This window comes from Piliocolobus tephrosceles, chromosome 1, assembly GCF_002776525.5.
Source record: "Piliocolobus tephrosceles isolate RC106 chromosome 1, ASM277652v3, whole genome shotgun sequence".
Taxonomy (NCBI): domain Eukaryota; kingdom Metazoa; phylum Chordata; class Mammalia; order Primates; family Cercopithecidae; genus Piliocolobus; species Piliocolobus tephrosceles.
Window position 1 is genome coordinate 90,268,704 of NC_045434.1, and position 11,290 is coordinate 90,279,993.

At 40.5% G+C, this 11,290-nt stretch overlaps 1 protein-coding gene across 1 annotated transcript; it reads right to left on the reverse strand.

The window, feature by feature from the left end:
• Positions 1-1,767: 1,767 nt before the first annotated feature.
• LOC111543562 (late cornified envelope protein 3D) lies at positions 1,768-2,897 on the reverse strand. Its single transcript, XM_023213541.3, has 2 exons — positions 2,856-2,897; positions 1,768-2,344 (listed from the first exon to the last, which is right to left on the reverse strand). The coding sequence occupies exon 2, from the start codon at positions 2,321-2,323 to the stop codon at positions 2,045-2,047; it is 279 nt and encodes a 92-aa protein (XP_023069309.1). The 5' UTR covers positions 2,324-2,344; positions 2,856-2,897; the 3' UTR covers positions 1,768-2,044.
• Between the last annotated feature and the right edge of the window lie 8,393 nt (positions 2,898-11,290).

Consider the following 11,290-nt stretch of genomic DNA (forward strand, 5'->3'; position numbering starts at 1 on the left):
TATCTATATTTGTTTGTTTTTGCTTGCTGTACCGAGCTCCACACAGAGTTCTCCCACATTTTCAATTTGTAATTTAATTCATGTCCTATGAAGTTCCTTTGGCTTATTCTAAGAACTGTATGAATGGCTTTGATGAACTGTTTTCTCTACGCTAGTATTTCAACAATCTGGCAGACAGAGACTCATTTCTAAGGAGGTAATTCAACCTAGAGGGCGGTTAAGTATCACACATCCAAAACATGACAGAGAAAAATTTTTAAAAAGTTTTATTAAAGTTATGATTCACATAGTTGGGCTTTTAGCTCTGCATATTTTAAAAAATCAAACAAGAATAAGAACAAAACACAAAGTTAAACAGGACAAAATAAATGTAAAGTATAAAATACTAATTGTTTCTAGAAATCTCTTGAAAAGTCTCCAGGAAGGTACAAGTGGCATCAGCCAGGATCATGGACTTACTGGCTTTGTGGCCTGGGTCCTGTGCAGAACTGTTGGACCCACAATTTCCCCACAATTTCCCTGTTTGTAAAATATGGTTATTAAGAGCACGTGGCTTATCGAGTTAGAAAATTAAATGAGTTCATAGTAGTCACTTTGGATTTTCTAGCACCTAATAAGCAAATAAATTTTTGATCTTACAATTATACTAATTTATAAGCCTAGCAATACTTCTCATTTCTTTCTTCCTTTTTCTTAATGGTCTCAGTCCACACCCTCCACATTACTACATTCCCTAAGCTCTCAGCTCTATTTCTCCCCTGACCCAGGACTTCTTAAGCTTTAATTAATTCTACTCCCTCCACCTTCTCTCTCTGGGAATTTAATTGTTATCTGTTTTTCCTGAGACCAGCTTTTTCTTTCTTTCTTTCTTTCATTTTCTTTTTTTGAGATGGAGTTTCACTCTTGTGGCCCAGGCTGGAGTGCAGTGGCACAACAGGCTCACTGCGACCTCTGCCTCCCAGGTTCAAGCAATTCTCCTGCCTCAGCCTCCTGAGTAACTGGGATTACAGGTATCTGCCACTACGCTGACCTATTTTTTTTTTTTTTTGTATTTTTAGTAGAGACTAATCATATAACATGTGGTTTCACCATGCTGGTCAGGCAGTCTCAAACTCCTGACCTCAGGTAATCCACCTGCCTCAGCTTCCCAAAGCGCTGGGATTATAGACAGCTGAGGCCATTTTTTTTCTTTACCCATCTTTTAATTTTAGTCTAAAGGTTTTCAGCCTTGCAATTATTGGCTTTTTGGGTCAGATAATTCTGCACTGTGGGGCTGTCCTATGCTTGGTAGGAGGCTTAGCTGCATCCCTGGCCTCTACTCGCTAGATGCCAGAAATTCTCTAAGTTTTGACAACAAAAAATGTCCCTTGGAGAGTCAAATTTACCCCTTTAGAAGAAATGCTAATTCTGCCTATTTTTTTTTTTTTTTTGATAATTGCCTGCTACATCTTCATTATTTTGTAATTGGGATGTCAGAAACATCTAGTAGCTCCTTCTAGGAATGGGGAGTCCATTATGAAAGGAATGGTCACATTTCAGTCATTCTTTTCTGACAGAGGCCTCACTACAATCCCTCTCATCACATCCTGTCCCCCACTACCTCACAATTCCAGCACAGAAAGACTCAAAAGACTCCAGAATCTTGCAGCCTAGAGCTAGAATTCTGCATCTTCCCTGTGGTGGTGCTGGATGTCAGGGGCGGATGGGAGGGCACACTTCCAGCCCCACGTAGGGAGAGACAGAATGAAATGCCAAGGGAGACGCCAGTGGTAATGAGGACAAGAAGCTTTATTTTTTGACGAGGTCAGGCACAAACACTGCCAATCCTTCACAGGTACAGGGGTAAGGGAACATGTGACATCCTGGACATCAGATAGGAAGTGCCTTCTGGGGAGAGCCCAGACATTCCACAGGAAAACCCCCAGCTCAGCCTGTGAAAGCCAGAAGAGGGTATCTGGGAACTCGTGCATCAAGATGGGGTTTTCCTGGGCCCTTGGGATTCTTGTTTCCTCTAAAATCGCTTGTCTCAGCATCAGGATCCAGGTCAGCAGCAGCCTCCAGAACCATGGCCGCAGCCGGAGCCCCCGCCTTGCTGACCACTGCCCCTGTCACAGGAGTTGGACCTCTGGCGCCGGCATCGGTGGTGGCGCCTGTGGTGGCTCAGGCAGCAGCCACCCTCGGAGCTGGGACCGCAGCCCCCGGAGCTTGGGGCACAGCCAGAGGAAGCTGGAGGCAGACATTGTGCTGGGCTCTTTGGGGGACACTTGGGTGAGGGGCACTTGGGTGGGGGTGTGCACTGCTGCTGGTTCTGCTGGCAGGACATCGTGTCAGGAGTTGAGTTGTCCTGGACAAAACAAAGCCATTTGTAAGTTCAAAATCTACAGTCCAATGTCTCTAAGACCAGCTGCCTCTTGAGGCACGAGCTGCAGGAGGGTGAGGGAAGCTGATGTGGAGTTGGTGGAACATGTCAGATGCCTCTCACTTTGTTCTCCACCTGGGACAGATTGCTGTGAGTCTAAGTGGGCATCCATGTTTCTGTTTCTCCAAAGAGCCTCTAGGAATGCACCCTTTTGAAAAACGGCATTCTGGAGAATGGATATCATAGGAAACGTGTGCCAGCCTGAGTAGACACAGGATGGGAAGGAATCATAAGCTTCTGTGGCCTTTGCAGGTCATGGAATTGCTGTCAGATCCTGCAGGGTCTCCCTCCTGGCCCCACTTCCCGCATTGGTACCCTCTCTGCCATCCTCTCTGGGCTTTTGTTTCAGACCTCTCCATTTCCCTCTCTTCTGCTATGATCTTAGTTTTCCGTTCCAACATCCCAAGTTGAGTCCCATCCCCTGCCGGACACTCACCAGGTGCTGAGGAGGCAGGTGAAGGCTGTTCCTGAGGAGACTGCGGATGAGGAGCCCAGGGCAGGAGTGCTTTTATCTTGTGCATGGTGTGTGATGCACAGCCTGGGCATGCTGCTGCTTTCACAACCAGGGGAGGTGACAACCAGGCACACGCCCAAGACTAGATTTGCAGCTTGGATACTTCCATAATATCCAACCTATGACACTGAATCTGGAAGCAGGATGGCTGTCCACATACCTCTCACCTGGAAGCCTACCACTGTTTCCTTTCTTCCTCCCTTCTTCCTTCTTTCAACTCAGGTGCTGTGGAGCAGAGTCTGTCCCTTACAATTTCCTGGGAATTAGTATGACATAATTCTTTCTTGAGTCGTGACTGGAGAAATAATAGTCATTTCAACAAATGGAGCTGAAACAATTGGGCATCTATATGTAAAAGAAATCATACCTAATGCTAGATATAAAAATTATTAGATTGTAATTTAAAAAATTAAAAATTAAACTATGAAACTTCTACAATAAAACAAAAAAACTTTGTGACTTTGGGTTAGGCAAAATTTCTTAGATATGCCAAAAAGGTACAATTCAAAAAGAAATATAGGACTTCATCAAAATAAAAAACTTCTGCTTTTCAAAAGGCAGTGCTAGGCAAATGCAAAGAAAATTCACAAATTCACAGACTTAGAGACAATATTGTAAAACACATATCTTACTAAGGACTTGGGTCAATAATTTTTTTTTTTTTTTTTTTGAGATGGAGTCTCGCTCTGTTGCCCAGGCTGGAGTGCAGTGGTGTGATCTTGGCTCACTGCAAGCTCCGCCTCCTGGGTTCACGCCATTCTCCTGCCTCAACCTCCCAAGTAGCTGGGTCTACAGGCGCCTGCCACTACGCCCAGCTAATCTTTTTGTATTTTTAGTAGAGACGGGTTTCACTGTGTTAGCCAGGATGGTCTCGATCTCCTGACCTGTGATCCACCCCCTCGGCCTCCGAAAGTGCTGTGATTACAGGCGTGAGCCACTGTGCCAGGGCAATATTTTTTAAATTCTCAAAAATAAGTAATAAAACAGAAAATATGGGCAAAATATTTGAAGAGACATTTTAACAAAGAAGATACATGGGTGGCAGGTAAGCACATGAAAAGATACTCAACCTAATCAGTCATTAGAGAAACACAATTTAAAAGCAAAGTGAGATACCACTCTATACACATCGGAATGGCTAAAATGAAATAAATGACAATATCAAGTAATATGAGGGATGTAGAACAACAAGAAGCCCAAGTCATTGCTGGTAGAAATGCAAAATTACATTAGTTGGCAGTCTATCAAAACAATTAAACATACAACTTACAATTTGCCCCAGAAATCCTATTCTTAGATATTTAGCCAAGAGAAATAAGCTTGTATGTTCACAGAAAAACCTATAGGCCAATATTTATAGTGGCTTTATTCATAACTGCCCTGAACTTGAAGAACCCCACATGCTCTTCAACTGATTAATAGAGTTTTAAAAATGGCATATCTGTGCAATGGAAGGATACTTAGCAATAAAAAAAAGGAATCAACTACTGATACGTAAAACAACAGGGATGAATCTCAAATGCAAAAGAAGTCAGACTTTACATACTACATATTATATGATTTTAATTATAGGGCATTCTGGAGAAGGCAAAATTATAAGAACTGAAAAGAGGTCAGTGGTTGCCAAGGATTGGTATGAAGGAGGGGTAGATTTAATAAGCACATGAGGGAATATTTTGGGGTGATAGAACTGTTGTATATCTTAGTTGTAGTGGGGTCTACCTGACTATATATGTTAGTCAAAGTTCATAGAATTGGATAATTAAATGGATGATTTTTTGGTACTCAATATCTCAAGAAATGAAACTTAAAATAGAAAAAACAAAATAACAATTTTTAGAAATAAAAATGAAATATATAAAAAGGGAAGCAAAGAATGATGAATACAAGATTTAGAATCATGGTTATATTAGATGGGACAGGCAGGGACATGGGTGAAGGCTGAATTACACAGGTGCATATAACTTTCTATCAAAGTTATCATTTTCCCTTGGATGGTGAATTTTTGTGTGTTTGTTATTTAAATAATAAGCAGGTAGGTACATTAATTAAGAAGGCCAAGCATGGATGAATTGTGAGCATATAATATGAACAGAGGATATTTGTTAATCCAGTTTTGGGTTTCTGAAACCCAATAGTAAGAAAATTAAATGACATAAACTCCACGACAACTTGGACAACTTCTCAAGTTGCCTTTTTTGGCTTGTTCATATCATCTTTCCCAAGAATGACTCAGCTGCTTTTCATAGTATCAGTCATATATTGCAAAGGAGAAGGGTTGATCCTTGGTTGGCTGTTTGTCCACTCATTTATTACTAATATGCCTTCTTAGAAGACTCACCCTGGAACTAGACCTCAGATAAAGCACCCCCTGGCCCAGAGTTAACATGCTTGTTATTAGGTCATAACTGCCTCATTTTGAGCCAGTCAAGTAAATTTCTTCTTCATTATCCCAGGTCCTCAGGATGTCAGGGATACTAAGAAGTTCTCACAGTGCAGAACATTTGGAGCTGCTCCATGCTCTGAGAGAAGTAACTGGGCTGTGGACAGTATTCTGAGAAGAACAAGTGGTTGGAGATTTCATAAGAGATGTGTGAGAATAAGGAGGTCCATCCCAAGAAGAAAAAGAATGTCTCCAAATCAGGATATGGAGACAGAAACTCAGACAGGGACTCAGTGGTGGGGCTAGGAAAAAGCCAGCTACAAGTCAGTTTTCAATTCATGAGGAAACGGGGACCCTCCTGCTGACAAGTTCTGAAATGCTTTGAGTCACACAGACAAGGGGACATGTGCTATACTCAAAATGAAGTCTTACAGCAATTTAAAGTTGTACATCATTGAGATTAAATATGGACTCTGTACTTATTTCTGGACAATGACTGTACATGGAAAAGTAATTATTCACTTCTGAAGCTAGGTTTGAACTCCAAGACAAAGACAGTTCTCTCACCCACACTATAATGACTACATTTTGCCTTTGGGCTCAGTCATCACAGATACAAATACCGTATTTGTGTAGTGTCTATCTTCTCTGCTAGGTTGTAAGATCCCTGAAGAAAGTAAATGTGCCCCTTATCCACTGCTGAAACGCAAGCTGAGCAAGCCACTTACTGGTCTTAGCAGATATTCAACTTGTGTTTCTCAAATAAAGGATGGTGAGAGTCAATTTCAGCATGTAAGATTGGTGATGGCATGTTGGAAGGAGAGAGGCTCAGGTCAAACTTTGGGCTTGAGGAGAAAAGTTATGGAGTGATGTCTCCAGTGAGGGTTGCAGATCAGGGGTCAAGGTACAGGGTGTTTGGGATTCTCTGGGTGCCCCCTCTCACCCCTCTCACTCAGGCTGCCCCATCCCTCTTCTCTAGGCTTTAGGTCTGACACCACCAGCATTTTTTCCAGTAATTTTTTTCCACTCTCTTGGTTCCTTTTCAGCCTTACCATCTAGTTTGATGTAAAAAAGCACATTGCTCCTGTTATGGGACAGTCAGTAGATGAGCTAATGGGCTGCTCTCAGTGCAGCAGTTAAGCTGAAAATGCAAATACAACCAGAAACCTAGAAGGGAATGGGGATCTGATTTTGAAGACAAAGAAGATTTTTGTATATGGGGTGAGATGAGGGTCCAGTTTCATTCTTCTGCATGTGAATATCTAGTTTTCCCCAAACCATTTATTTAAGAAACTATCCTTTCTCCATTGTGTGTTCTTGGCACCTTTGTCAAAGACCAGTTAACAGGAAGTGTGTGTGTGGGTTAATTTATGGACTCTCTATTCTGTTCCATTGATCTATGCGTCTTTTTTTTTTTTTTTCTGTTTTGATTACTGGAGCTTTGTAGTACATTTTGAAATCAAGTGGTGTGATACGTCCAGCTTTGCTCTTTGTCCTTAAGATTGCTTTGGCTATTCAGGGTATTTCGTAGTTCCACATGAATTTTAGGATTTAAAAACAAAATTTATTTTATTTTTCAAGATGGTATATTAGAGGCTTTAGCATGCCTCATCCACTTGGAAATAGCAAAATAATGCATAAAGGTTGAAATTATGAGCTCTAATTCAAGAATGAAAATGGGAATTCACTGGAATAGCAAAAGACACCACAGACCCTAAGGAGGAGAAAGCGGGCAAACAACCCTTGTTATAGAGTCCATCTGAAAAGTGAGTGAAGCCCCAGTATGTGAGAGGGGCACAGAGTCGCTCTCTTTGACTTAGTTTTCTAATGGGGATCCATGCAACCCAGGCCAAAGGAGAGCACCCTGTTTCTCCCAAGCCCTGGAGCTAACTTGAGAAGAGGTTTGGAGACACTGAGAGGGAAAGACACTGGAAAGCTGCAGAGATTTTCCAAAACCCAGTACTGAAAGCAGGATGCCATTTTTAACCCAGGCGCATACAAAGTCAGCCATTCTCTGAGGACTTGGCAGTATGGCTGTGCAGGTATTTTAGCCTTGGGCCAGAGACTGGAGCACTTACCCTGGAGTAGGGTATGGGTCTCTATAGCCAGAATCTAATGGCAAGTATGGAAAGTGCCCCACAGGTAGGTGCTGGAACTGTGTTCTCCCCTATGACAGCAGTAGGAGAACTACTGCAGCTGCTGTTTCTTCTGGGTGATAAGATTTGCAGCCAGGGCCACCTGGCGTGGAGATCTGGAACCAGTCTGTATGTGTCATTCATGGGTGCGCCAGCCTGCTCCCTGAGACTGTGCTGCAGCAAGGCAATTTCTACTCCATGCTCCTACAGATCTTCAAACATTCAAGACTCCAGTTGCCTGGATCAGCAGCCTGAGCTGCCCCATTCTTCCAGTGCAGATTGTGGTAAAGCAGGGCCCTCTGTGCTCTAGGTCCAGGCAGATATTCAGACATCTGGAGCACCCAGTCTCCTGGATTAGGGGTTTAGGCTGCCCCCAACACTTCTATGCAGAGAACTTGGGGCCAAGGAGGTTTCCCAGCTCCAGGCCTAGGTAACCCTCTGGGAGCCTTTCTCCCTTGGTGCTGGTGCTTGTGCCTGCCATTGGAGGATCAGTTAGGTGGGCTGCCCAATCTGGCTCTGCCCATCTTGGTATGTCCCCAAGGACTGAACAGGGAGCTCAAACCACTGAGCACCCCACAGATCAGCCCATTGCCTGAGGCAATTCAGAGCTTCTGTCTGTAAACAAGTATCAAATATATGACTATTTGCATTGGCCACTGGTGGCTTTTACTCATAAGCACCATCTACTGGCCTGTAGGTCAAACTGACCAGCCCCAAATAAAACCTGCCAATAGAAGTGCATGGGGCATAGGGCTATAAAGTCAAAAGACCCTACCCAACATTTTCTACAGTCACACCTTCTAGGGAGGAAGGGGGAAGGAAAAGAAAAATAACAAATCAATAAAATTATAGGAAAATAAATAAAGAAAAAAATCTTATCCACATGAAAATATTTACATAAATTAGAAGTGCTAGCTAGCATCACCAGATGAGAAAGAACTAGCACAAGGACTCTGGTACCGTGAAAAATCCGAATGTTGTGACACCTCCAAAAGATCTTCAGCAATGGTCCCTAACCAAAATGAAATCTCAGAAATCACATGTAACAAATTCAAAACATGGATTGCAAGAAAGCACAATGAGATCTAAGACAAGGTTGAAAATCAACATAAAGAAACTTCTAAAGCAATGCAGAAAATAAAAGAAGAGATAAAAAATCTTAAAGAAATCAAGCAGAGATTCTGAATTTAAAAGCTCACTTAAAGAAATTCAAAGTATGATTGAAAGCTTTACCACTAGACCAAGCAGAAGAAAGAATTTCACTGGTATGAATACCAATCTTTTGAACTAATCCAGTCAGACAAGAATAAAGAAAAAAGAATTTAAAAAATGAACAAAGTCTTTGAGAAATAGGATATTCTGTAAAGCAACTAAACCTACAAATTACTGGCATTTCCAAGAGAGAAGGAGAAAGAGTAAACAACCTGGAAAATGTATTTGGGGGACTAACTCAAGGAAATTCCCTTCATCTTGCTAAAGAGGTAGACATTAAGACACAAGAAATACAGAGAATGTGTGCAAGATACTATACAAAACAAACATCACCAAAGCAGATAGTCACCAGACTGTCCAAGATAAATGCTAAAGAGAAAAGTCTTAAAGGCAGCTAGAGAAAAAGGTCAGACCACATACAAAGGGAAGCCCATCAGACTAGCTGCAGACTTCTCAGCAGAAAGCATACATACAAATCAGAAGACATTGGGGGCTCATTTTCAGCATCCTTAAAGAAAAGAAATTCCGGCCAAGAATTTGATCCCCTATCAAACTAAGCTTCATAAACAAAGAAAACACAAAATATTTTGCAGACTAATGATCACTAAGGGAATTTGTTACCACTAGACTAAGCTTACAGGAAATCTTTAAGGGAGTTCTAAACATGGAAACAAAAGAACAATACCTGGTCCACAAAAACACACTTAAGTACATAGTTTGCAGACCCCATGAAGCAGCTACACAATAGAAACTACAAAGCAGCCAACTAACAACTTCACAATCAAAACTTCACATATCAATATGTGGGCTTGAGTGTAAATGGTCTACATGCCCAATTTAAATGGCACAGAATGGCAGGTAGGATGAAAAAGCAAGACTTATCCATCTGATGTCTTTAAGAGACCCATCTCAAAAGTAATTGCAATTATAGGCTCAAAGTAAGGAGTTGGAAAAGGATCTATCATGCAAATGGAAAACAAAACAAAGTGGGAGTCGTTATTTTTAGATAAAATAGACTTTAAATCAACAAAAACTAAAAAAAAAAGCACAAAAGAAGGCAATTACATAAAAATAACACATTCAATTAAACAATAAGATTTGACTGTCCTAAATATATATGCATTCAACATTGGGGCACTTCAGTTCATAAAACAAGTACTTCTATGTATGTGAAAAGAACTTAGACAGCCACACAATAATAGTGAGAACTTCAACACTCCATTGGCAGTGTTAGACAGATCATCGAGACAGAAAACTAACAAATTCTGGACATAAATTGGACACTTGATGAATCGGGCTAACAAACATCTGCAGAGTACTTCACGCATCAATCACAGAATAAATTATTCTCACCTGCGCATGGAACATACTCTAAGATTAACCACATGCTCAACCATAAGGTGAGTCTCAATAAATTAAAAAAAAATTAAATCATACAATTTATACTTTTGGACCACAGTGGAATAAATAAAAACAAAAGTCAATATTGAGGAGATATCTCAAAACCAAACAATGACATGGAAATAAAACAACTTGTTTCTCAATGAATTTGGGGAAAATAACAAAATTAATGCAGAAATAAAAAATTCTTTGAAATAAATGAAAACAGAGATGAAACATCCAAAAAGTTAACAACCTAACGTCACACCTAGAGGAACTAGAGAAACAAGAACAAATTAACACCAAAGTTAGAAGAAAATAAATAACTAAAATCAGAGCAAAACTGAATAAAATTGAGATCCAAAACCATACAACTTCCCAAGACTAAATCAGGAAGAAACTGAAACCCTGACCAGACCAACATTGAGTTCCAAAATGGAATCAATATTACAAAAAACCTACCAACCAAGAAAAGCCCTAGACCACATGGATTCATAGCTGAATACTACCAGAGGTACAAAGAATAGCTGGTACCCGTTCTACTAAAACTATTCTAAAAAATTGAGGAGGAAAGAATCCTCCCTATCTCATTCTATGAGTCCAGCATCATTCTGATACTAAAAATCTGGGAAAAATACAATGAAAAAGGAAAATATAGGTTAATATCTCAGATGAAAAAGACACAAAAATCCTCAACAAAATACTAGCAAGCTGAATCCAGCAGCACATCAGAAAGTTAGTTAACCACAGTCAAGTAGGTCTTATTCCTGGCATTTAGGCTTGGTTCAACATATGCAAATCAATGCAAGTGATTCACCTCATAAACAGAATTGAAAACAAAAACCTTATGATTGTCTCAATAGTGCAGAAAAATCTTTTGATAAAATCCAACATCCTGTCATAATAAAAAATCCTCCACAAACTAGGCAATGAAGGAATATACCTCAAAATAATAAGAGCCATCTATGATGAACTCAAAATCAACATTATATAGAATGTGTAAAATCTGGAAGCATTCCCCTTAAGAACAGGAACAAGACAAGTAGGCTCCTTCTCACCACTCCTGTTAAATCTAGTACTGGAAATTCTAGTCAATCAGGCAAGAGAAAGAAATAAAAGACATCCAAATAGGAAAATAATAAGTCAAATTATCTCTTTTCTCTGATTTTGTACCTAGAAAACCCTAAAGACTCCGCCGTAAGTCTCCTAGAACTGATAAGCAACTTTAGTAAAGTTTCAGGATACAA